General features: G+C 38.6%; 1 protein-coding gene across 2 annotated transcripts; it reads left to right on the top strand.

Moving 5' to 3' along the window:
- Positions 1 to 27,872, top strand: APOO (apolipoprotein O). 2 transcript variants are annotated; one of them, XM_084226476.1, is made up of 9 exons: positions 1 to 41; positions 3,824 to 3,931; positions 6,204 to 6,323; positions 8,939 to 8,993; positions 10,049 to 10,144; positions 12,064 to 12,155; positions 16,885 to 16,992; positions 24,879 to 24,974; positions 27,798 to 27,872. In XM_084226476.1, the coding sequence occupies exons 1-8, from the start codon at positions 33 to 35 to the stop codon at positions 24,945 to 24,947; spliced, it is 657 nt and encodes a 218-aa protein (XP_084082602.1). In that variant the 5' UTR covers positions 1 to 32; the 3' UTR covers positions 24,948 to 24,974; positions 27,798 to 27,872. The 2 variants fall into 2 exon arrangements, with proteins under 2 accessions (XP_084082602.1, XP_084082601.1); XM_084226475.1 differs by lacking the exon at positions 1 to 41 and adding an exon at positions 1,197 to 1,256.

A 27,872-nucleotide genomic window follows, 5' to 3' on the forward strand; every position in this document is an offset into this window, starting at 1 on the left:
CATCACCCCGTCGCCGCGCGCCCGGCGCCGCCATGTTCAAGGTGAGGAAGGGTCCCCGCGCCCGGGCCGGGCCCGCAGCGCTCGGGGCTGCCCGCGCCGTTCTGCCTTTTAACTCTTCGCAGGCTCTTGGTGCCGCTCTCTTTGCAGCTGCTTAACCGCTCCTTTTAGCGCCTCAGAACCGCGTGCCCTCCGTGTTGCATGAAAAGAGGCACATTCCTGACTTAGGCTTGCTTCTGCGCTGCCGCAGAGTGCGGACTGGTGCGCGCAGATCGCATTCCTTCTTTGCAGTGTGCTACCGCAGAGTTTGCGTTCGCGCAGTTGTCGCTTCGAAGTGTCAATTCGATCTTGAAAAGTCTCCCTTTTAGTGCGCGAAGGTTATCAGTGAAACCTGCGGAAAGCACGGTCCGGCTCTCCAGGCTAAAAGCGAGCGCTGTGCCCGTCAGATCGCTGTTACGGCTGCTTGCTTTAAAAATAAAACCACAAAACAAAACACCAAAACCTGGTGATGCTAGGTTCTTGGTATTCATTTTCCTTGGTACCATTTTCCATGTGAAATATTGATAGTATCTCTAGATACCAATATACCGAGTATACTAATTACTAATATATAATTGAAACACAAGAACTTCCATCTCAGCATGAGGAAGAACTTCTTTACATTGAGTTTGGCAGAGCACTGGAACAGCTGCCCAGGTGGTGGAGTCTCTCTGGAGGCATCCAAAGCCCACCTACTTGGACATGTTCCTGTGTCACCTGCTGCAGGTGACCCTGCCTTGGCAGGGGGGTTGCCCTGGCTGATCTCCAGAGGTCCCTTCCAACCCTAACAATTCTGTGAGTCTGAGATACTGATGTGCTGAGCCCTCGCTTGCTCTGCTCGTGTCACAAATTCCTTGTTCTTTTTGTGCTTTAATGTTGGAATTCTGTGCTCAGAATCATTGAGAATTCCATAATTGTCATTAGAGGGTTTATCTGTGGGCCTGTGCATTTAGGCAGTATGTATATTAGTATATTAATACTTTTATACAGCCAGTGAGGATTTAGGTGCTTCAGGCCAACCTGATGTTGTGCCTCTGAGACCCAAAGGGAAGGTGGCTTTTTGTCCAGGATATTTGTACTTCAGGGATAGGAGTGTTCAAGAGTTTGGATTTTGGTTTTATGTTTTAATAGTTCGGGTCGAGAAATAGAAGGAAGAATCAAAAAAGATGAGAAGAATGAAGTGTTTTCATACTTCAGGACCAGTATCAGCCTTCTCAAAAGTATGCTCAAGCTTTTCCTATCTGGTGTCTAAAGATAAAATTGAATTCTTAGCTAGAGAGGAGTAACTGTATCTTTTTTGCTTAAAATAATTGCAGACCATTGCCAATAGAAAAGAATTTTGGCTCTGCTTTTCTGATACTGAGTGGCTGTAAGACTGGCAGGCTGAAGGCACAGCTCAATCAGTCAAAATATTTTACTAAAGCAATTGGTTTAGTAATACATAGTTAGTATGGAATTCAAAAATGAGATCCTAAAGGGAGTTTTGGAAACAAAAAGTATAGCAGTTGATCTTTCATACTCCCAGATACTTCTGTGTGTGCAAATATGCAGTATTTCAGCAGCAGTTCTGTCTGTCCCATAAGGCAGCTGATGTAGGAGACCATTGCAGTCTGACTTGAACAGCACATTAAAGAAGAGATTCAACTTGCACTTTCAGAGGTTAGTTTCATTTTGTTAAAAATTAAAACCAATGGAAAATGTACTTCAGTATCTTGATAATATAAACAGTTAACATTTCAGTCTGAGTAGTTCTGTGATCACTGATACTTTTTTGTGAAACCCAGGTGCTTCCAGTCTTATGCTCTGCTGTTTGTGTCTTTGTATAAAATCTCAAATATCTAAAACATTTAGTTTTACAGTTTCTACCGGTGACACTTAATACCATTTACACTGTTTGAAAACATATTTCTGAAAGAAAATGGATTTAGATTTTTGCCTTTTCAGTGACAGAACAGTTTTGCAGTGAAAAAAGGAAAGATTGAGAAAATAAACTCTACAGCTATTAATGGTTAGTAGCGTTTGTTTTTGTCCTGGCTATCTGAAGTATGTGAAAAGTGTTTAGGCAAACACTATTAAAGATTATCCTTGTCTTTCCTTGGCTGTGAAACAGCTGATCCAATCATTGTGGTGTTTCATTTATAGTGATTTAGTAACGAGTCCATAAATTCAGACAAGGAAAAACTTCTATTTTAAGCAAGTTTTTCCATACCTTTTGACCCACCAGATCCCTTATGTCTTTCAGAAGAGAATCCTGTGACCTAGTTCTTGTGTGCTGTTTCTCTACACCTAAACCAACATTTTCATGAAGTTTGACAACTGTGTAGTCTAATTTTTAGTTTGAGGAGTCTATTGGTTACATTTAATAAACATTCCACTTGCAAGGCAGTGGAAGAAATTTAAGTTGCAAATGCTTGACTGCTTACAATAAGCTGATGTGGATAATTTTAAAGCTATTTTCTAACAGTTCTGCAACAGACAGAAAGAGCAATTGTGTCGTGGCTGGGCCAGTTACCACCATCACAGCATGGAGGAGGGATGGTTTGACCACGGCTTCAGTGTCACAAGCAGCTAGGTCAATGCCACAGACCCTACTATTTGTGGAAAGGAAGAGGCCTTGCTGCCTTCTCCTTTCTCATCCCCTGTTCCCAGGGTTCCTGTGGTGCTTGTCAGGCTGTTTCATGGAAGGGTTCCATTTGCTAAGCCCGCACAAAGCTCTCCGCTTCTCTTGCAGGATTAATCTTTTGCCAAATTGGCGAGGTGAATTGCCTCACGGTGGAAGCATCCGGCCACCAAAGCTAGGGCAAGGTGAGCAGCAGGACTTCTGGGAAGCAGTGCTGGAGAGGAGCCAGACGCCTCCAGTTTGGTGTTAGATCCACTCATGCTGTAACCTGATCCAGCAAAACACAGGCTGTTGTAACTCTGCACATTTCCCTGAGCAGTAACAGGAGTACGAGACATTGAAAGCTTTCCCATTTCAACTGACATTTCTGGAGTTATACTTTGCTGTTAACAAAGATGTGCATTTGCTGGAAAATGCTCTCTGGGTATCTTGATTTACTCTGCAGCTAAGATTTTTTTTTCTTCTGTTTTTTTAAGTTGAAGCAGACTTTCCCATTAAGAAATTCAGTTTAGCATAGGTCCTGAATATTGGAAGAATTATATCCACCTTACTCATGGTGGTTGTGTTGTGTGATTGGATTGAATTTAAAGTGTTCAGAAAACAGTCAAGTAATTCATGCTTCGTACAGAAAGTAGGAGACACTCCTAAAATTCTTAAAGAGTATTGATTTTGTTCTGGTATTTATAGCTGTAGGTGTCATTGTTTTCCTAAATCTACGTGCAAATATTAAGTAGAAGTAAAACACTGAGCTTCTTGGTACTAACTATGGAAAAATGGAGGTATTATGGGCATACGCAAAGTTGTTTAAAATATGAATATAATCTTGCTACTTAAGCTGAGAAAGTTAATGCAAAATTATTTTAAACTACAAGAAACAAGGCTTTTTTTGTGAGATGAAAACTGATGAGATTAGCATTTATTTCTACTGCCTCCTTTAGCCTTAGGCTTTTCCAATTACCACCTGGGTGATTTAGATGTTACCATATCAGTGCCTGAAAGCATTAGATTGTGTACTGCTGACCCTCCTTTCTCCTAATTTCCAAGCATCTGTTGAGATCCCTTTTTATCATGTACAGGGACATAAACATTGTCTACCTGGATATGTTCAGACACGTTGCAGTTTTGTTTGCACATAATGATGTTCTTGCCCTCCGGTAATGTTTCCAGGTAATCCGGCTGGGGGCCACCCCTGTCAGCCTGAGCTTGCTCTCTGTCCAGGTTTATGCTGCTTCTTCAGAGAAGACTTCCAAAAAGGAGTTGCTGAAAATTGAGGAGGTAAGTGTGGTTAGAGTCTTAGTGCTCTTCTATCTAAATAATTCTGAAAACATTGTGTTTTGATGTATAAAAGCATTTAGGTACATCTCGTCACCTTTTGTATTCATGCCTTTAAATTTGTTTCTCAGTTTTCCTCAACAGACATGTCTATACAGTTTTGCTTTTACCTGGGCATGGCATTTAATGTTCTTCACTTGATAGGGCCAGGCTTGCTTGTGTGTAAAATATTTTTCCTACATTAAAGCCTGTTATTCTTCATTCAGAAATTACACTTTCATGTTTGTAGAATTACTTACAGTTATATTTAAAGTCCACAGGAATATTTTCTCTGTTTTTTATCCAGATAATATCACTTACTTTTTACTGTAAGTAGTATTGGGAAATTCTAATAAAAATTCATTTATGTTCTCCACTAAAACAATTAATCAGAATGTTTTATTTCTAAAAATATTCTCTTTTTTTATGACCAAAATTCTTGTCTGGCAATACTTTGAATCCACCACAGTAGCCTGCAGAATTTTGTCAGTTTTCCTTTTTTCATAGTATTCGGACCTAATCAACAACAAATACAATAAGTACTGGTAATACCTGTTATGTTCATTTCTTCAAGATGTTAAAAATGTCTTGGTTATAGGTAGAGCCTTAAAATACTTTGTCAAACTGTACACTCAGCAGCATTGTTACACAGGCTTTTAAAAGTCTCCAACACTAAAAAAATCAAAATAAGTTGTTCATAACTAAATCCAGCCTTATAGGCATGAGAGCATGCAGTCGTTTAAAAATTTTGAGTACTTCAACCTAAGCTTAAGTGTTGTACCATAAGCACTGGAACTAAACCAGACTGGTGTCTTGCACACTTAGGTGTTGTGGCTGGCAGTTTCCTTGTGCAGAGTGAGAGGAGCTGCAGTTGCAGTGGGCTCCTGGGAGCCTCAGCCTGGGCCCAACCTCTGCTGGCCTGAGTCAGCTCTGAGGCAGCAGCATGGAGTTCATGTCAGCTGAGTAATGGGCTTGCCATCAGCTCCAGCACAGCAGAATGTGCAAGCCATGGAGTTCTGGCTGCCTTTCTTGCCATTCACAGGCTCTTAGTTTGGATCTCTACTGTGTCAGCTGTCTAGTTTCATAAAATATATGGGAATTCCTTATCTCTGAGGCTTCTGTCCTTGTGCCAGGCAGTGCTGTTAGGTTGTCCAACAGGATCAAAGTTCAGCTTGTGACTGTGATTGCCAGGGATGACCAGGTTTCCTAGGGAAGTGAGGCTGAAAATCCTCATCTTTCGAAGTATTATGGGAAATCCAGCTGCACAAGTTACCAAATTATTGGATAAATTTGTTGTAATTTTATGTTATGTTAGCAGCTTTATTAGTTATGACAGACAGTTCTTTTCCAGCTGATCGTGAAAAGAGAGCTAGCTACATTTTAATGCAGCAATACTTGTAATCATCAGATTATAATAAACTACTGAATGGAGTATAAATATGGTGTAAAATATAAGCTCTTTATACTGAACATCTGTGTAGTATATAAACTGCTAGAAATTTTAATAGGTTTTGTTTTGTTCAGAGCTTTGCTGTTCAACAGTACAAACTCAGGGTTTTTTTTAATGGAATACAAATATGCTTAGGTAATTGTAGTAAATGTTGTGGTGATTCTAAACCCTAAACAGGGTGGTTTAGCATGTATTATGTGAGGGTGCCAGCATTGCTTGTTGCAGTTCCTCTTTGCTCAGTGCCAGGGTGCCATTAATGCTGTCAGTTGCTGATGTGGTTAATGACCAAAGGTTGGGATGTTGTACCATTTTCCTGCTCAGTAACAAACAGGCACATGTGTATTGAATGTTACCTTTGTTAGAAGCTGCTTAGGCTCTTTAATGATGCCTTGTGCATATATAGAAAATGATTGATTGTGATTTCTAGTACATTCAGTATGTTAACTGGGAACCAGAAGTGCTGATTAAGGTGGGAAACATTTTTCACAATTATGTTGTGTGTTCTTATTAAACTAGTTTAATATTAATTTATAACTTGTGACTTGGATCATATAGCAGCTATGAATGAATTGTATAGCAGTTAGAAGTCATCTTCATCATAATTATGTGCTGTATAATTAAACTTTGCTCATAATGGTTGTCTCAGAGCTGTGTGAATTTTTATTATGCATTGTTTATGTAGTAAGCACAGTGTTAGGTGTTCTCTGCTTAGACTGTTCATGCCCTGAAGACCTACTTACACAATGACATCTTTGTTTTTAACATTTTGTTTGCTAATATTCACAGCTGTCACTGTACTCCTCCCCAGCTCGTGAGACTAAATATGTGGAGAATCCCAAAACGGAATTGGAAGAGGGGGTTTCCCGTTTGCGGCATGTTATGGAGCCATATACCGCCTGGTGTCAGGTATAATGGTTTGTGTTGCAGCTGGTGATGGTTCAGGAGTAAAGTTCCAGCTGGGATTGTGGTTTGTTTTTTCTGAGTTGGAATTAACAGGTTGCAGCAACGTAAAAGCTGATAGCTTTTACTAACAGCATATTTTCAAAAACGTGGCATCGCTGAAAGTTTTCTGCATTGCTTAAAATTTTCCACAGTTCAGGTAATAACATTTACCCCCTTCTCACACAGAACCAGTTGTGTCTTTATACTAATTTGCTGAAAGAAACCCTGGGTTTAGGGGTTCTCCTTCCAAAACAATGAAAATTAACTAAGACATAGAATTGTTTTCTGAAGTGAACTTTAGTCTTAAGTATACCTAGGGGTTTCTGGATTTGGTGCTGGTTCTGTGGCTGAGGAAGATAGGATACTGTGGTATTTGCAGTTTTCATGCTCGAGGAGACCTTAAATTATCAAGCAGTGTGTTTTGGAGCAGCAAAACCAAGTTGCCCTCACTGCAACTGTGACAAAACACAACTTAGCAAAAAATAAATCAGTATTTGCTGAACTGGAATGTTGAGGGAAGGAATGCAGCTCTCTGGAAGAGAGAAAATCCCAGGCCACTAAGTGCTGGTAAACCTAATCCCCAGACCTTGCCCCAAAACTTTCTCATATATATTTTAGTAGGTAGTATGTTTAGAGGAAATAGTCATTAAATACAAAAATAGGCTCTGTAGTGGAGAGGAGAACCAAGATTTTTGTGATCAAGGCCTATATTGTTTGTTGGTCTTAGATTGCAAAGCCCCAGGAGAGCTTTCTTGCTCTTTCCTGCCCAGGAAATGTCGAGGCTTATTTTGAAGTGGGGCATCCTTGCCCTGTGGCTGTCTCTTGGCAGATGTAGGTGATTCTGTGCTTTGCCCTTTGCCTGTTGTGAATCCCCTTGAGCTGCCAGCTGTGTGCCCAGCTCTCCACTGGAAGCCAAAGCTGTTCAGACTCAGATTGGGGTGTCTTTTCTGCCTGGAAGTTCTGTGAGATGCTGCCTTTAACAGGACTGAAACAGTTTTTCAGGGTTACTCAGTCTGGTATTTCAAGTGCCCCCAGCAGGAGCACTGGCTGCAGCTTGGCAGGGGAAGGGGTTTTCCACAGGATAATCAGAGCTCTGGCTCCTGAACACATGGGTTTTGCTTGTCTGCCTGTGGTAACCCTAACTGGGGAGTGAAATTGGAGAGGAAGTTGGCCTTTAACCTTGCTTGATGTCTTGCTGACCTGTTGTCATCCTGTTGGTTTTATGTTTTTTTGTCTGTGTGGTGATTGTTGACATAAGATGTGCTCTTCTGCTCACACACAAGAAGCCATTTCCTGGCAGTGGTTTACTGACTCATTTTATGAAGTGGGCATGTAAACTTTATGGGTTTGGGGCAATATTGCTTAACTGTAGTCAGAGGTAGCTTTGGTTTTACACCCCCTGCCCATCCCTGCTATGTTGAAGAAAATAGTATTTAGGTGTGTCTCAGTTGTCTTTAAAATCAAACAGCCCAGGATAATCAGAATGAAATTGGTTATGTTTGTATATCCATTTTACTTTTCCAAAATTACTTAACTGTGGTGGAAATGCAGCTCAAACATCAGATGTAGAAATGAGCCAGTTATATTTCAGTTATGACAGAAGATCAGACTTTGGGATCTTTCGAGCAAGTTCTTCTTAAATTGGCTTTTAATAAGATCAACATCCATTTTAAGTTATGTTGTGTGTCATGTGCTAACACTTTTATTTTCATGCTGGGTGGGTTTTTTTACATCACGCTTGCCAGTGAGGAGATGAAAGTTCTAGAGATATCCTCATACAATATCCTAAACTAATGCTTTCACTTCTGCACAGGTGCAGCTCAGGTGAAATTGCAAGACTATTCTTTGCTTTAGCTGTGGGCATATGTGTTTATGAATTTGAGCTCTAATTTATATACAGCCTTACACTGTTCCTCTGAAGCATTATTAGTGTAAATAACAATTAGCAGGGTTCTTTTTATTGAGATTTTTTTTTCTATTTGGATAAAAGGCAGTGTGCATTCTTTTATTTCCTGAATATTCTCAGTCTGAAAAAAATGTAGAACTGATCTGTGGGGTTGATGCAGTGTCTTTGATTTGCTTTGGACATCTGCGAACATCTTTTTTTCCAAGTCACTTCCAAATGCAGTCTTGTTAGTCTAAGTCTTCTGGAAAGTGGAATTTATCACCTTGCAGAATGAGTCACATATCCCTTTGAAGTGGAGGAAGGAATTTATTTTTTCTTTTCTTTGCATCACCTCAAGTATTTTTGCAATACCTGCATACACTGAGAAACCCAAGATAATTCTGAGTTTCAGCTGCCTGATTTCAATAAAATTGATGTCTGTGTTTTGAAGTATTGTATTTTATCTCTGTCCAAAGAGTCCTTTTAGAAAAATCTGTAAATTATGCTAAATGTAACATTGAGTAATCACAGCCCTACAAGTGAAGGGTGGAAGTGGGAATCAGTGTAAGTTATTTTAGGGACATCACTTTTTTCTTTCTTGTTTTTTTTTCTCCTTTCTTTGTCAGCTCAGTTACAGTCTATAGTTAATATTTTACTTGGTATCTATTTACCCTTGTTCTCTTTTTTTTTTTAGGATCTTTATGCCAAAGCTTTGCCCAAGTTAGAAAAAGCTGTTGAGCATGGTAGAGGTAAATCAGCTTAGTTTTCTTAACTAGCAATTTAAAATGCAGGACTGTACTATATCTTCAGTTTACAGGGAATTCCATTAAGCATCTTTGTATGTATAATTTCAAATGCATTTAAGACTAATTTATTTCCACTGTGTATCTGTTTGAATTTCCTTTGTGGGTCACTTAAGACACTACATTTCTAAACAATTAAAATCAGAGACCCCGCATTTATGTTTATCAATGTCACTAAAAATTAGTTATGCAGGAAGAGAAGGGGAAAACCCCTCACAATTTATTCCCAGCCAGCAGTATTTGCTTGACCCAACCTCCAGCAATATTTGCTTGACCCAGCTTAGTAGCTGAAACCTCCTGTAGAGTTTATTATTTGTTGCAAGCATTAGGTCTTTTGTTTGTAATGTTTAGCCTTTTCATTTTGGTTGCTTCCATGGTCCAAAAGAATTTTAATTTGTTTTTGGTTTTGGGAGCATCCTTTCATACCTGGGCTTTCCAGGACTGAGCATGGATTCTATGTAGAGCTCATTTCAGATATTGCACCTCTTTTCTTTAAACTTAGCAGTTTCAGTCTTCTGAACTAGTTAGCGTGGAAGATTTTCCATAGTTTTCCATTCCCCCACCAGACTCCCATCTTAGAGTGCACTTTGTTTTTGCTGTGTCTTTCCATTGTTCTCTGGTTTGGTTTTTGTACAGTATTTTACTGAAACTAGTTATTGTTAACATGTAACTGTGAAATTCCATTTTGCAAAGGTTTTTATCACTAATTTGAAAAAGATATGATTGAGATGCAAAGAACAAAACAAAACAGATGGCCCAGGAGCAAAGGCTCCTTTGAAAATTGGTGAATACAATACAATATTCAGTTTCATTCATGTGTCACTAGAGAAGAACTCAAAGGCTTTGAATTTTTTGCCAGCATATCTAAAATGCACATGATAGTTAAATGTGTTTTGATAACTCTTTGTGTTTTGTAACAATTGCCAGCGTGTATTGATGATTCCTTATCACAAAAACACTTTCACATTAGATTAAAGCACTTTGTTCTGGCTTCTTTTCAGAGGGCTATGAATTTCTCCAAAAACCACCTGCTGGATTTTATCCAAGGCTTGGTGTGATAAGTTTTGCTGGAATTATTGGGTTGTTTCTTGCTAGAGGTAAGTGGGAACCATTTGAACTGGTTATGTTATGATTTTGGATATGTAATTTTTTTGTGGTTTTAGGGTACTAATTTTTAATTGTGACAAGGAGATCTGAATTAACTGTTACAAGCATGTTTCTGCTCTGTTCCTTATAAAGGAACTTCATGGAAAAGGTGTTTAATAACCAACAATTATTGTTTTATCATTGCTGTATTTGTTACTAAAATCTAGTCTTCCATTTTTCCCAGTAGTATTTTAGTATAGCAAAAATGGCAAAGGACTGGTTTGGTTATCTTTTAGCCTAAAACATTTTAAATTATTGAAGTTCTTCATCACATCTGTTACTGTAGAAAACAACTGTGGGATGAGTTATGGTAAAATACAGATGTTCCTGAACTATGGTATGTGTCCAGGTTTTTTCAAAGTATTGTGTGTTGACATGCAGAGATGCTGCAGATGGTGATTCAGCAAATAGACTGGGGAACTAACTCTGGGTGTACTGTAAATACCCTCACTTTTGGCACTACAGAAAAATGATACTGTTAATTTCATCACACTTACTGAAAAAATGCTCATGCCTTCATAATAGAAGCATTAGTCTAAGAAATGTTAAGTGTGAAGAAGTCTTTTGTGCTTATGTTAAGATATTCGTAATGCAGTGAAATGTAGGTAACAGAACTTTAAAGCTGTAGAATTTAAATACCAGTGAGGACATGGTTTGGACAAAAATAAACCTTTGTGGGGCCTGAATGTGTTGAACTGGAAGTATGTGCTTGGCTGTATAGAAATTAGAAGTGCACCTCAAACTATTTGATTTTCCAGTGAAGCTGGTGAAAGCAGTACTTTACTTTTTTTTCTTGTGTATTTTTTCTAATGAAGGTAACTTCCCTCTTTGAAGTTCTTTTTCTTCATATTCCTGCTTCTCAAGTAGTGTGATCATGAATGAGACCAGCTTCCATCATTTATGACTCTAGCAAAGTGAAGGGAGAGGTGGGAGTGCAGTCTTGGGACTGGAATTGAAAGATTAGAGGATCCTAAGTTTAATAAAAATGAAAATACCTCATACTAAAAATGTTAAATTTGTGAATCTTTTAGGATGGGAGCCATAATTTTAAAACTTTTTTTTTCTGGTAATAGTTTAAAATATGACTGTTATTTCCAGAAAGTATTCAAACCATAGAAGGAAGTGCCCCTTAATGTTGATACTACTGAAAGTCCTCTATTTTATTCTTCCTTCCCTTGGTCTTTGTGGAGAAATTGCCCCCTTGGAAGGTACAGATAAAACATTCCAGGTCTAATCATAACACTTGAATATGCACAGCTGCTCACAAAGTAGAAAATATGGTATTCAAAGTTTAATCATATGAATATTGTGCAGTTGTCCAGCTTGGTTTAAAATGCCATTAGAGATAATTAGCTTTAACTCGTGTTGCAGCTGGAGTGATGCACTTCACTTGTAAGAGAGCAGCAGCAATGTGTTCATTGATACAAAGCAATGGTTTGAGAGGATTGCATGGCGAGGTACACTTGATCAGTTTCTGCATAGAGGGCAGGGTCAGACAGACCTGTCTGGGGAAGACCCTCCTCTTCAGTCACAGGATTCAGAGACTCTTTCTAGGCTCCTACTCAGAGGAGCCTAAATGTGTCCAGTCCTAGTCCCAGACTTGGTGAGAAGTTTATGTCCAAAGGATTTTATGTGCACAACCAATCTAAGATATGATCTTAGTGAAACTTTCAAAGTTTAGCAAACTATTGGGGGGCCCCTGCTGATCAGAGTAATTATGTTTCTTAAGGAACTGGTAGGATGGAAGAGAAAATGCGCTAAAATGTGTTTAAGAAAATTGTTTATAAATAAAATAGGGGCATTCAGCTGACTTGGCTAACGTATACTCTAACAATGGTTTGTGGTTTTTGATTTTTTTGTTACAAAACAGGCTCAAAAATAAAGAAGTTGGTGTATCCTGCCGCTCTCATGGGTATGGGTACCTCCATGTATTACCCTCAGCAAGCAGTTGCTATTGCAAAGGTCAGTGATGATTCCTTTCTTTGCAGAAGTGTCTCTTACTTTGATTGTTGCCTCCTAGCTTCAGATTAACTGGTCATCCATGTTTAAAAGCCATGTCAGTGGCAATTAACAAAACTACTGTTGTTTTGTCAAAGCAGATGCAGTCTGAAAGATAATCAGACATTTTCCTTTTAGTGGCATTTTTTTTCCAGCCTCTGCAGTAATGTCTTCAGTTAGAGGAATGTAATTTCCTTTGAAAATCTCTAACCTCATGTAACACTAAATTAACATAAATATGCTAAGTGAGTGCAGTTTGTGTGTTTACTTACAATACTAAGGAAACCTGAAATATCTTGTGAGCAAATGACAACTGTGTTTGAAAGAAAAAGAAAGAGTTTCTATAGACAAGTCATCATAACATTTTGAGATAAATGTTATTGACATTTTCTGCTTTTTTTTCATTGGGGCTTTAAGAAAGCATGCACATTCTGGAACAGGGTGAGAATTCTGCTGCAAGCTTACTGGATGCCTTCCCTATTTATGGATTTGTTGTTTCAGGCACTCAAGAAACATGTTAACTTGCAGTTGCTGAAATGAGTTTCCTGTGAGAGAAAGAACTGAAGAGACCACAGAATTGCTTACAGCCCTTACTGATGTTAGATCATGTGCTTTGCTGTCCACTCTTAGTACTGGCAGATTCCTTAGTTCTCCACCACACTGTGTTTCATATCCAGCTTTTAACCACTCACAGTGCACATACTTGCATCTTTTAGAAATTCTTTTTTTTTCAGCCTTTGGTAAATTTGCTATCTAGTTACTGGCCACTTGTGAATAACCCTGAGGTGTCAGAATGGTAATATGATATTCTCAAGAAAATATCACATTCTTTAAAAACTGAAAGGTCATTGACTTAGGGAGAGTCAAAACTGCTGAGTTTGAACTCTGTCAGCATGGTGGTACTCTGATCTTTGATGGAATCTTTTTTTACTGCTTCCAGGATTCAGATCCTCTAAATACAGATAATTCTCTTGGCTTATTCTCAGAGAGTGAAAATTATGCAAGTGACAGGTAAAAGACCCATCAAAATTTCAGAAGCTTAGACATTTCTGTTGGAAACTGTATTAAAATTCTACTTGCCTTCTGAACAGTGAAGTGGGAAGCGATTGAATGCTGTTCAAACTGATGTTACTGTTTTTAAAGAAGCTCAGTTCAGGCTTAAGTATGGATTTGGTGCTAACAGCTTCACAATACTTAGTTTATTTTATGAGAACTTTGAAGTGCATGGTTGCTCTTTGATTAATTCACAGTTCTTAGTTTGACTGTAATGAAAAATCTGATAGGAGATTGGAATGGGTTTAGCTTTGTTGACTTGGTCAGGACAGTAGAGGTATGAATTTGGGAACTTCTGTGGGGAGAGTAATATCCTAGATACTGTTTTAGTTCCTCTAATCTATCTTGTGCTTTCTTTCCTTAAAAAAGCAAAGTTTTAAGCATATCATATCTTACCATCCATAATTTTTAGGCTTTAATCTGGAATTGGAAACACTTCCCTCTCTATTAATTATTTTTAAATGTTTCATAAGCCTTTCAAAAAATGTCTATGAACCTAGAAAGGAATGACTTCAGTACAAAGCTCACTTACCAAGTTAATGAAACAATATAGAAAATATTCTGTAACATAAATTTTAATTATTTTTTATATTATGTTCTTTTTATTTTTCCTCCATACTTAAGTACTTCATCACTGCTTTTTCTTTTACACTTGTATAATTCCCTTCACTGGGTATTGTGTTGTTTTGTTTTTTTAATTTGTGGAGGTTTTGTTTCTGTCCCACTTGTATTTAAGACTTTCCAGTGGAGACTTGGAAATAAACACAGAAAAATGTATTTGTAATTGAGGCCCAACCCTTAATTCATCTTAGGTAAAAATTTTTCTTTAACTAAGATGTATTAATTCCTAAGTGAAGTTGTAGCAACAGAGTTCATCTTTGGTAACAGGGAGTTTTCAGACACTAATCATCTAATTGAAGATGGAGGAAATTCATAGACTATTATTTTTCCCCTGCTTTAGGAAATACTCTAATAAATAATAGATCACAAATTTTAATAAATCACAAATTTGTAAGGGATTTATTTCCTCACTGCCAGTATTACTATACCTTTAATAGCTTTGAACAAAAGGTCAGACTGTATATGTGGTAGGGAACTGAATTTAATACTGAAGCTTATTTTATTCTGATGGAACCCTACGTAGTGTTTTGAAATGGTTTTGCTTTCCAGCTAATCATAATACACTCAAAATACTCTGTATTTACTGTGGCTTATATTCCAGCTGGAAAGAACTTTCCATTGTGCAGTTATTTAAATAACTCTGTAATTGGAATTAAATTTTGTCCTTTGTTATTAGAACCTTTCAAATTTACTAAAGTACTGTGTGTTATGCTTTCATTCTTCTTGAAAGAAAGAAAAGCTTCCCAATAGAGTTTTGTTTCTTTGACAGCAAACCACATTATTTCTGTGTCTTTTGAACCTGTACCTTGTCCCTTGCTGGGTTCATCTGTAAGGCATAAACAGCAGTGCTGGCAAAGCTGAGAGCAGGACGTTCCAGCTCCAGGAATTGTGAGCTGGAAAGCAAGACCTGGGGTCACTTCATCTGTGTTTGCTGCTGAATGCTCGTGAAATGGCACTTTGTAAATGTAGGAAAACCAGTGCCTTCTCAGTTTGTAGTTTCAGTATATAGATAAAGAATTGCTCATCAAAATTCTGTATGTGTGTGATTCTGTGTAATGTCCAGTGTAGACAGTAATGCATGCTCATGTGTTGTGTGGCGCATTAGGCCTTGGGGACCACTGGTGCTACCCCAGTAGTGCCCAGTGTGGGCACCTCAAACTTTCAGAATCCCTGTTGAGAACCACTCAAGCTGACTTTTGAACTTGTTTGTTCAAACTTCAGCATACAAACCCACTTACAGTGCTGCATTCAGCAGCAATGGTATTTTAGCATGTTGACCTTGTAGCTTGCACTTCCAGTCTGCCTAGAACTGCATTTTTCAGCTGTGGAAGTGTCTGTGGGTCCTGGCTCTTGGGAGGTTTGTGCCATGGTGAAACACTGGTTGGTTTCAGCAGACTAAACTGTCTGGGTTGCTGTACCTTGTGATGTAGCTACTTAATCCAGCAACATGAATGACCAGTTTCTCATCTAATGCAATTCATAAATCACTTGGTCGTATGACTCCTTATATGACTATAAGAATATTTTTAAGTTTGTACTGCTGGGCATTTAGTGTGGTTTTAAATATTTTAATGGAGTATTTTTAAGCAGAAACAAAAATATAGCTTAAGGACAGTTGTTTTTTCTCATTTTATGTTGCTAGCTGTGTCTTTGGTGATATTGCAGACAAAACCAGCACTTTGTTTATTGTGATTATTTTTCAGATTTTTTCAGTGGTAGGTTTGTACTGTTTGCACAAGGGACCACCATCTTTTCAGATGAGCCAGCTGGTTTGTTGAAGTGCTAGATGCTAGAGAATGAACACTTATGATACTGAAAAACAAGATAACTGTCTAGACCTGTAATATTTTAATTGGGCAGTTTTGGAGATTTAACTGGATCACTTGATGTGCTTTTTTCTGATGACTTTTATCACTTTCAGCTATAGAGAAAACTGAGTGCATCCAATAGACTTGTTTAAACCAAAATAATTGGTCAGGTATTGTGGCAAAAAGGATACTTTGTATTTAAGACAGCCTACATTTTGGGTTTAGTCTGACTTGAAAGTGTAGTTGCTGATTTGGGTTTGTTTTCTTTTAATTCTAGTTATTCAATAGCCTCCTTTGTAAGGTAGCAGGCACATGGTGTCTGCCCAGAAGCACATCCTTGTACCATTGTGTAGTAACTGCTCTAATCAGTCTTGCTGATTACAGATCAGACAAACAAGGGGAAGTGGCTCTTCCCACCATGTGTACCCAGCAGTAGAACCACTTGGCACAGGGATGCTAAAAATGTGCACTTCCCCTTGAACTCCATGCAAAAAGTTCATAAAAGGGAAATTCCTTGGGCCTCTTTACACGCATAAAAATTACCTCTGGCTCAGGAAATCTCTGAACAGTGAATTGATGGAGACTGGAGTATAGACCTGAGCCTGGCTATAAAAACCTAATACTCTTTAGTTTTGAAGGGTGCTATTTCCATGTCACATAAGGGACAAGGGATGCTGTTTCATTAGACTTAGGCCCTTCCCTGTCATAAAATACTTGTTGGTGTAATATAGCAAACACAGTCTTTCCTAGCTGTGTACTGTTTCAGGAGTTGACAGCTGACAGAAAAAAATTCATTAATCTATCAGCAAGTTGTAAAAAACAAATAAGAAAATCTAAAATTGCAAACAATTACTGACAATCTTCAGTAGGGTCTTTGAAATGGGTATGGCCAAATTAAGAAATACTTTGCATATGTTAATTATGTTGAATGTCAAATACTAAAAAAACAGGGATTGTTTCCACACCGAATCATTCCACTCCTGTTTGTACAGACGTATATTCAGGTAGTCTTCAGACAGGTTTTTAGAACATTTTTTCTTATTCCTCAGGGAACATTATTTTCCCAGATGTTTATTAATTCTGTACATTGTGAGCTTGAGCAGGAAGAGTTAAACATCTTGTGTTATGAGACTCTTTCTGCTTAAATAAGAAGCAAGGCAATATTCCCCAGATTATTAAGTTCATGCTTTCTAAAACCTTTTGTTTCAAAGGTTGCTGGTAGTCAGCTGTATGACTGGAGTCTTCAAGGATATATTGCTGTAGAAGCTCTTTGGAAGGATAATCCTAAGAAGAAGAAATCAGGGGAAAAAGGTGATAAGGTAAGAAGTCTGAGGAACTTGATTTCTGAAATTACCACTGCCTTTTCAGAAAAAAAAAATTATGAACAACAGTGGGTTTGTTCCACTGTGACTTGGCCTTTATTTCTGAAGAGAAATTTTTCATTCTCTCTTTCTAAGCTGTGGAAAAATATTAGGCTTACTTCAAGCTAAACTTTCAGAAATCCTGTTTGGAAGCTTCCTTTAGTATAATCTGATACAGATAAACAAACAGAATTCTAGGAAATTTATGTACATGGCTTAGTGAAGCATAATGTGAGAGACTGGAGAACTGAGCAAGTTTATTAAATGTGTGCCAAAGAAAGCCTGTAAGGTTTTAAGGTGGTTTTTTTTAGCTGCTGCTTAAAGAAAGAAAAGTTCAAGTGTGTAATGTAAAGCTTCTGTTGTTTTAAATTCACTTCTAAACTCACTGTGATTAGGAGAGAGGTGTCTTGGAGACAAAATTTCACTTGGATAAACCTCAGGGATGGGACCAAGGTTCTTTGAGGCTGGGTGTAGGACTAGTTCCAAAACAAGCTGGGTTGGGGAAATGTTCACCTGCCCTGGTAGTTGCTGAGTCTTCTGAGAGTGAAGACTTTCATCAGTGGACACTCATCCTGTATTGGCCCAAGGCACTTCAGTAAATGAACTTGAATAAACAAAGGTTGGTTAACTGTTCTGTACATTTCCTAAAACCTAGGCTGTCAAAAAGAAACTCAAAAAAGAGGCAGTGTTAAAATATTTCAGAAAGGCAGACTGACAGCATTACTAAAAAATAGCTGAAGTTTTTCTTTTATTGTGTCCCAGGCTTTAAAAAGGGAACACGTGGTTGTTATTGCAAGGCAAAAACTTTTGACACTTTCATTTTGCTATAAGGCTTATTCAAGCACTTGCTACCTCAGCAGAAAAACAAACAGCCTGCAGAATTGCAGAGACCACTAAGTAAACACACTTCCTTCTCTTCCTCCTTGCAGAATCTTTAAATCACACCCCTTAGTTGCCAAAACATGTTACTTGCACAAAGGAACGAAATGCTCATTGATGGGTGTTCTCCAAAAGTTCATCTCATTGTTCACATGCTGTCAGTGTGAGCTGCTGCTGTGTAACTTGATGGATTAGACAAGGTACAAAAACCCTGTGACTCAAATGAAGAAACAGTACTTGGTCACTTGATGAAACTGCTTGCATTTCCCATTACCACTGAGGCAAACAGCCTTACTGCTGCTTTGTCCTCGGAGTTCCTCAGGAGAGGGTCCTGTCTCCCTGCTGTGCAGAGAAGCTGAGCAGCAGCTGCAAGAAGCCACGTGCTTTTGTCCAGAAGGGGGACTGAGAAGTGATTCTAATAGAAGAAGTTTGCCCTGAAGCTTCCTTTGGCCTGGGTTGGTGAAACCATACAAAATGCATAGTTGAGGATCTGGGTGGGGAGAGATGGGTTTGGTTTGGGTTATTCCAGATGGAAATAATCATACAGATTATTAGTATCAATAATCATACAGATTAGCAGTATCAGTTTTTCAAGCAGGAGTTTCTGTTTAAGTTCTGTTTTTTTATTGGAGGCTTTTACTCATACAGAAGTGTCATGGAAGAAAGTGCTTTTAACTATCATATACTAAAATTGGCAAAGCACTGTAGGATAGATTCTGTGACTTCTGGCTTAACTTGACAACCTTCTGGAAGAATTTGATTGCTTTTGTATATGGATTTCTTATTGTCATTCTAGGCAGTTAGATTCCTGTACTAGTGAAGACAGGTCTTAATGTTACTCTTGAGTTGTTGTTGCAGCAGATGTAACCCATTTCATGAAACTATGCCAGAGCAAAAGACGTCGTTACTTTTGTTTTTGTGACATTTACTCCAGCATTTTCCTGTTGCTACACAAAGGACTCTTGCAAATAGTCAAGCAGTTTATGGGTGGCTCTTCTTGGCTTCTGTTAATTCGTTACGTTGCTCATAATTTGTTTGATAGTCGTAGGTACCACAGCTGTGCATAACTTCATGTTTGTGCAGCAATGTGTCATTAAAATAAATGTGGTATGTTAATTTTCTGAAGGTTTTATGAAACAAAATCCTGTGCCAAATTGAGGTCATATCAACTGAATTCTGAATTCTGCCAAGAAAGATGAATTCTGGGACCTTCTGTGCCTACATTTCAAAACACTGTGGCTGCAGCCTCTCCATAGAGCAAGTCAGGCAGATAAATGTTTTTAATATGCTGTTGAAGGATGGAGCTCTTCAGGATGTCAGGATAAAATCTCTCTCCTCAAACTGAAGCACATAGAAAAGTAATTTTCTCCTCGTAGTTCTCACTTTGTCTTGTCTCCATACCATGCAAAGACTTTTGCTGTATTTTTAACAGTTTTGGATTCTCTCTCTTCCAGCAACACTGAATTGGGCACCCCTTGTTTTTAGTGAAGTGGCCAAATTGTGTAAAAGCAGAACAGCACTACAGCTCTAAGTACACCCTTCTTTCACCCCTTGTTCCTTCTTCTGGTGTTAGCTCTTTCCCACTTTGTCCCAACTAGTACTGTAATCTCACAGAAAACTAATTTCCCTCTCAGCTTCAGAAACTGAGAGAAACTTTTATGGCATTTTATTTGGTTTTCATTCCTGTCTGGTGTGCTGATGACACCACCAGTGACTCAGCAATACTAATATATGATACATATAATTTTTAAACCCATAAGTTTTTATTACACATGTAAAATATTTAAATATATTTATATAAGAATATATTTTAAATCTAGCTCTCTGGCAATCTCTGGGTATTTTATTAAGTGCTAGCTGGTTACAAAATGTCTCCAGCTGCAAAGAGGGCTCAGCTTTGACTGCTTTCCTGTACTTGCTTAGAACAAGTGCCAAGGAAATTGTGGACCAGAACCTTCCTCACCTGAAAACTCTGTTGAAAATTGTGGTGTCAGTGTTTTGACTGGGGAGCCTCACCATCAGCATCACAGATTGTGACCAGAGCAAACCTTGAATTGTGTTTTAAGGGAGTTTTGAAGTCACTTGTATTTTGGTCATCTTTTAAACAGAAATAAGCAGCCAAGGGAGTTTCTTCTACAGAAAATGCTTGTCAGGCTTGGCTTTGGTAGGTTCTGAATAGGCAGGCAAAAGTTTGATCATCTCAACTAAAAGATAAGCATCTACTTCTGGCAGAAAATGCTGTTTCCTGTCACATGCCCTCCTTTTATTGCTTGGTAGTAAGAATAAAAAAATATGAAAATTGTAAGAAATATTACTTCTTTTGGAGTGAATTATTAGTATGGGCAGTGGGGAATTTAGATGTGCTAGAAGTAGATAGACAGAAAGAATGTACTTTGCAGAAAGCTGATATCTCTAAGGGCAGCTTAGAGCAACATTTTTGAAAGTACTTCTTTTTTTTGTGAAAGTTAATTTCAAGGTCAACTTAAGTAAAAGAAGAAGGAGTTACTGATTGACTGGGGGAGGATGAATAAGGTAAGGCAGTGATGTTCTCTTTATTCCAAGCAATACATTGCAAACCAAAGAGGACAGAAGGTAAATTATTAATCTGTGAGCCCAGGTGAGCTTTTATTTTTCTTTTGCAGCTGCTTTTTTTTTTTTTTTCTGGCAGACAGACTTTCCCTTTGAAGAGTTTCCATAAGCATAAAAGATACACACCTATCTTACATACTTTTGAAGTTGTAATTTCTAAGATCAGTGTAACAGGGTCTGGCCATCTGCAAGACTTCTGAGGTAGCAACAGAAACTTCTGCACCTGGCTCAGCTGTAATGTAAGGGAAGGAGGCACCTCATGTTTGGGGGTTTGACATTTAGCTGGTTTGCTTTGGTGGGGGGGGGGGGTTTCTTTGTATGGAAGGAAAATTTCCAGAGCAATCATGGTGAGATTTTTGCAAAGTTTGTTGTTTAAAGTTTAGGTGTCAATATATCTCTGTTAGATGCTGTGTGAGCTAAGTTGGGGTGGTTTTGAATCACTCATGTACTGAAACTGTACAGTCCCCTTAGTTCCAGTGTTATTTTTAGTTTCAAATAATTATTTCTTCTTTTTTTTTTTTTTTTTGATCCCAAGGAATCCCTATGTATTGAACATTTGATAATAAATAAATTATGGAGATTTCTTATCAGTCACCTTTCACTTGAAACAGTCAGAAACACAAGAATCCAAAATATTTCCTCTTCTGCTGTGGAATAGAGCTCTGATGTGTGAGCTCCCCTGGCCACCCAGATTTGTTACAGAGTGGTTGTGTTGAGCCAGAAAGAAAAAGACTGTCTTGAATATGTGCCTGCTTCTGATTATGAGAGGGTACCCTGGCACAGAGGAAGTCTGTCTTCTGAGTCATTGATCTAAACACATATTTTGCTTCTGACCTGGTTTTGAGTGTCTCAGAGGACTTTGGCACTTTTTTCTGAAATGATGTGCCTGTGCCACAGAAAGTCCTTTTCTGGCTAACTCACATACCTGCTTGAGCTGTCTCACTTAGGCTCACTGTTTACACTGTGGGCATATACAGTGGTTGGAGTTAAAAACTTCTTAATTGCTAATTCAGCAAATGACTTTGTGTGAGGAATGATAGTCTATCAGTGGATTGGCTTGAATTAAATAACTCAGGCTTAACAGTTATACTTAAGGCAAGCCCTGTGATGAGATCTCCTGAGCTCACAGAAACAAAGGAATTTAGCAAGACTCCTCTTCTCTTGTGCATGTGTGTGTATTGCTTTAGATTGTTTTCCTCTTTCAGGGCATTAAAAAAAAAGCTTACCTAGACAATAATTACTTTTTACAAGTTAAAACAAGAAACTGGAAAAACACAGCCTTCTCTGCAAGGAGCTTATTTTTAGTTCATTTGTTCAGGACTGAGTAAACTCTGAGATGAGGCATCGTTAGTCAGATTATTCATTGTAAATTCTAGAAAAATGTCATAACTTAAAAGTTCCTGTACAGGCAAATTACAGAGTAGATTATTATTTTGAAATGGGTGTGGTTTGTGGATATGATTTCCTCTACTATGAAATATCCAGGGTAGTAATCAAAACAAAATGGATTTTTGAAAGAAAGAATTACCTTTTAAAGGTCTTGCTAGGCATTTTTTGAATAAGACATTTAAGAAATATATTCATAACTGAATCTTGATATATTGAGTCCATATCTCCACCATAACAAATGCAGGATTGCACAGACTTGGTGCCTTATTGTGTTTAACTGGTAATATATAAATTTGACCCATTCTTTGAAACATTTTCCAGTCTCTTCTAGCTTCTTTTGCTACATTTTCCATCACATTTAGTATTATAGAATCACAGAATAGGTTGGGATGGAAGGGATCTTAAAGGTAATTTAGTTCCAACCCTCTGCAGGAGCAGCTTCCACTAGATCAGGTTGCTCAGAGCCCCATCCGTCCTGGTCTTGAGCATTTCCAGAGATGAAGCATCAACAGCTTCTCTGGACAACCTGTTCCAGGGCCTCACCACTCTTACAGCAAAGAATTTCTTCCTGATATCTAATCTAAACCTGCCCTCTTCCAGTTTGAAGCCATTCCTCCTTGTCTGTCACTACAGGCCTGTCTGAAAAGTCCCTCTTCAGCTCTCCTGTAGCCCCTTTAGGCACTGGAAAGCTCCTAGAAGTTTTCCCAAAGCCTGCTCTTTTCCAGGCTGAGCAATCCCAACTCTCTCAGCCTGTCTCTGTAGAAGAGGTGCCCCAGCCCTCTGATGATCCCCTGGCCTCCACTGGACTTGCTCCAACAAGTCCACAGCCTTCTTATGTCCCAGGCCCCAGAGCTGGACACAGCACTCCTGGTCTGTTTCCAAGAGCAAAGCAGACCTGCTGCCCACACTACTTTTGAAGCAGCCCTGGACATGGTTGGTTTCTGGACTGTAAGGGCACATTGCTGGATCATGTTGGGCTTTTCATCAATCAGCAACCCCAAATCCTCCTCCCCAGGGCTGTTCTCAATCCATTCTCTGCCCAGCCTGTGTTTGTGCTTGGGATTGTCCTGACCAGGTGTAGGACCTTACACTTGGCCTTGCTGAACTTCATGAGGTTCACATGGGCCCATCTTTAAGGCCTGTGAAGTCCCTCTGGATGACATCCCTTCCCTAGAGCATCTTGACCACCACGCAGCTTGGGATTGTTGGCAGACTTGCTGAGGGCGCCCTCAATCCCAGTGTCCTTGCTGCTGACAGAGGTGTCAGTGCCAGTCCCAGCACTGACCCCTGAGGAGCACCACTTGTAGGGGGATAGAATATAAGAAAATAAAGATAGTGTAGAAAGTAATCTTACCCCTAAGGAGTTGCAGCTGGGCCAATTATCAAAGATGAGGAACAGGCCTGACTTTAACAGGCCACAGCTGTAACCAATGAGAAGAAGAGTGCTATGAAAGAGTGGGTTGGCTGGTTTAGAAGGGAGTTGGAGACAGTTGGCTACTTTGTGAAGAAGAAAATGTCAGTGCTCTGAAGAACTGCCCATGAGAAACTATCAGGAAGGTATGAGACTTTTGCAGTAAGGAGACAACATTATGGAACCCCTGTAATAAGATGACAACACCGCTTGTCCCTGGTCTCTCTCAAGCATCAGAGTGATGTCTGCAACTCTGAGTGTGACCATCCATCCGGTTCCTTATCTGCTGAGTGGTCCATCCATCAAATCCATGTCTCTGCAGTTCAGAGACAAGGATGTCCTGCAGGACAGTGTCAAGCACTTTGCACAAGTCTCAGATGACATCAGTCACTCTTCCCTTGTCCACCACTGCTGTAACCCTGTTATAAAAGGCCACCAAATTTGTCAGGCGCACTTTGCCATTTGTGAAGCCGTGTTGGCTCTCACCAATCATCTCTTTAATTAAGTCATGTTGGTAAAAATATCCTTCTGGAATAAAGAGGAAATGCCATTTAATTTCCATGTGTAGAATTTAATAACAATTGAGGGTGGGTGCCACCTCTGATTATTTCACCCAAACCCCTGTTCAAAGCAGAGACAGTTTTAGAATTAGATTTGGTGGTTCAGCCTTATATAACCATGTGCTGAATGTTTCCTGGTGTGGAGATTTACAAACTTGTCAGGAAAACCTGCTTCAATGATCAGTGGTGTGATACATTTATAATTTTTTGCCCTTTGATCTAAGAGAAATCTGCCATGCTCCTCTGTCCTTTTCTCCCTGTCCTTTAGATGTGAACCTCTGAGAAGGATGTGGCTCTTCCAAATATGTAAATGCCCATTAAGAAATTGTGGATAGGAATTAGGTTCTCCCTTTGTCTGGTCCTCACTAGTCTGAACAGATCCTCATCTCAGCTCGTCCTTCTATGTGCTTCAGTCCTTGTCCTTTGGGACATGGCTTCAATCCCATGACTGCAGTCCCCAAGCCATGTGTGTGGCCCTTTAAGTATTTTTAAATGGATATCTATTTAAAGCTGTAATCAGATGCATGTTTGTTATAGCATCTTGGCAAATAGATAGACCAGACCCTGTAACAAGCTTCTCCATTCTTTGATTTCTGTCATTAAGTTTGGGGAAAGTGTGAGAACACCCTCTAAAAGGATATGTGCTAAAAGAGGTCTATTGTATAAATCCACCCAGAATTCAGAGAATGCAAAATAGCAACTACTCTATGGGTATTCATCCTCTGTTATTAATACAGGCAAAATGATTCAATTAAAGCACTTTTGTTGAAAATACTTGCTCTTTCAAATCCTTTAATTGCTTGGCTAGCTTCAGGAAGACTAAAGTCTAGAAAGTGTTTGGTAGAAGATCATATTTGAATCATATTTGAATGTATTATACTGAATTAGTCTCATGAAGCACTTGATTTTGTGAGATTTTTTTGTTTCGGTTTTTGAAGAGGGTTTCTGTTCTGGTAAAAACATAAATCATGGATTGCCTCAATTGAAACATTGTGCACATTTTTCTCTTCCTCAAGAGTGATGCAGTGGGTGACAAGCCCCTGGAAGTCCATGCTGCTTCAAATAAAGAGCAGACCCAGAAGTAGAATGCTGCATCACCTGGCATCAAACAGGTAAAGGATAAAGACTGGTAATAGCTTGTGGCTGAGCAGCAGAGTAACTGGGAAAAGCTGAACATTTTCAAGTTTGACTTGTAGTTTCCTTCATAATGATTAGGAGAGTGCAGACAGATAATTTTATTTGTCCTAAAATTTATCAAGAATATATGTAACACTATTCAAGTTAAGAATCCGTAACACTATTCAAGTTAAGAAATCTAAATTCTTCATCTTTAGAGCATAACAAATAAATACATGTCTGTTTGAAGGGTTCTGAATAATTGAGGAAAGCCTTGTGATTGTGGTGTTGGTTGGTTTTGGCCTTTTATTTTCTTTTTCCTCTTCCCATTTCTGCCTTCCTTACCAAAAATCTTTGCCTTTTTTGTCATGCTTGTGCAAGTATTTGGGTGGGGAAAGAAACCTCTTCCCTGCTGATAAGTTTTCTCTAAAGATTTGTGAGTGCCAGGGTACAGCACTGCCTTACAGCCTGTAAAAGTCCATGGTGTCCCTGACCTTTCACGTTAATGCAGCTCCCAAATGAGTCCTGTTGGGAACAAAAGATGGAGGAAATGAAGGCAGCATTTTCCAGGCTCTCCAAGGCAGATACTCGAGTTGAGATACCAGTTCTGACTTGCCCTCGGGGCTGTGTTCTAAACTCAAGCAAGTCCTATGGTTACAGTTTCTAGAAAAGCAAAACAGAAACATCCTCTTCACTTTTTGTGATGGTTTGGTTTCACAGGATAAAAATTACTGTGTATTTGAGGCTTATTACAAATAATTATAACATAATTGGACATAATTTAGCACAAAATGTCAGATGTCTGCTCTGTTATCAGTTGATAAAGAATGTCTCTTCTGAACATGTTTTCTACTTGCTTCTCTTTGCCCTGTATTTTTGCATCATGTTAAAAACTTACTTTTCATCACAAAGTGATCCTGGCATTATAGAGACTCCTCATTTTTCTATGCAGTATTGCATTTACCAGAAAATTTTCCTTTTGTTTTTTTTTTTTAATTTGCTGCCAACTTGTGTAAATAGAGTCCAGATCTGGCAAACTGCATCAGTTTTTTTTCCATGCACCAACATCAGTCACATATGTTGGCAGATGTGGTGGAATGCACCCATTTGCAGAGCAGCAGCATTCCATTGCTACATGGGCAGCTTTAAAAGAAAACCTAGATTTTAATGTTGGCTCCCTTAAAGTGTTTTTAATTGCTATTGCTAATTCTCACACCAGCAATGTGAGCTTGTTAACTGGCTGATGTACTGAGTAACTTAGCTTTCCCTTTAGAGCTATGAACATAAAGTCTTTAAGAATACATGTTTTCCAAGTAGTTTGTAAGCTAGTAATGTAAAATAACTAAAAAAATAATAGGAGGATTTTTGAATATTTTTTTGTGTAAAGAATCCCAAGAGAACTGAGAGGAAGAAAAGCCTCTAAAATTCACTGAAATATTGTTGTGCTTCTTGTCAACTAGGACAGAGCTACTAAATGATAAAAACCCAAGAAAGCTGAACTTTTGTTTGTGACACTGCACAAATATCAAGGTTCAAACAGAAATCCATAAATAGGTTTTATTTTCTTTTAGAATTTCTTTCTATGAATATAATTTTTTATTCACTTTTTGAAATGTCAGCTGTTTGCTTCAGGCACATTTTCTTTGTTTGGGGAAGGTTTTAAGAGAGTAAAGATAAATTGCCCAGGAGCTTGAAGAACCTGAGTGCTCCTGGTTTTGAAACCTACATGCTTCACCTCATGTTGTTTCTGGAGGAGGCACATGAAGGGAACTGCTGGATTTTTGACCTAGGGCAAGCAGATGGTGAAAGTTCAACTCAGTATCAAGTTCAGCTGCTCTGCGGGGGTGGCAGTTTGTTACTTGTGCTTGAAATCAAATTCTGTCATTTAACTCCATACCCAAGTCCAGATGTTTTGTTGGATTTGGGTGATCCCAAAGGTTGGAGAACATTGCTGTGATCTTTGAAAAGACACATTTTTTAATTCTAGATGAGGTCAGTCCTGAAAGTCTTGCTGCATTTTCAACTGTTGCTAACATTCCTAGTTGAATGTGGTTACTAAAATAAAGACAATCTCATTTCCTCCATGATTTGCCACAGCATGGGTCTCTGAACTGTGAATGGTCAGCCAAAGACAAAATCATATTGGGTTGAAGACAACAACACATTTCTCTATTCCAAAAACCAGTAGCACTGCACCTCCTTTATTATAGTTTGTCATCAAAAATGATATGCAAACTTCAGCTCAAACCACATTCCACTGTGGAAGAAAAAAAGCTTTAATTTTATCCAGCTGTTGTATCTGGGAGTTGCACGGAAGTGACAGGGTTTTGTGTTTTTTCATGAAGATGCCATATCTCATTTTCACTCTGTTCCAGATCTTTATTTATGTAATTCCATTTCTTTGAGTTAAATCACCCTAGTTGTACTCCAGAGTAAGTAAGATTAGGAAAACATGCATTTGATGGGAATTTAAAAGAATTCTTTTTGAGAAAGTTGGTTTATTACACAAGATTCCAGTTGGTGTTTGGTTTGAAGAGTTCTCTTTTGTCTTTCCATTTAGTTCAACTATGGGAATGGAGTCCTCTAGAACAGACATTATCATCAGTGCTCTAATGTCAATAATATGAAGAGTTAAATATCTCTACCGCAAGCAAATTGGTGTTGAGAATGTTCCTCAAATAGATTTTGATCAACTTGCCACATCAAAGAAAAAAGTTTTGATTGAATTGTAAAAATGAAAAGGACTGTGATAAATTTAATTCTGCTTTCTCCCTCCATTCCTCTCCCCCGTAACCTCTGTCCCCTTTCTTTGGTTATAGGTGAATAAAAATATAGATATGAGCAACCATTTCCCAAGAAAAAGATGAAAACCATCTAAATAATCCATTTTGAAT

This window comes from Fringilla coelebs, assembly GCF_963513975.1.
Source record: "Fringilla coelebs genome assembly, chromosome: 2".
NCBI classification, from domain to species: Eukaryota; Metazoa; Chordata; class Aves; order Passeriformes; family Fringillidae; genus Fringilla; species Fringilla coelebs.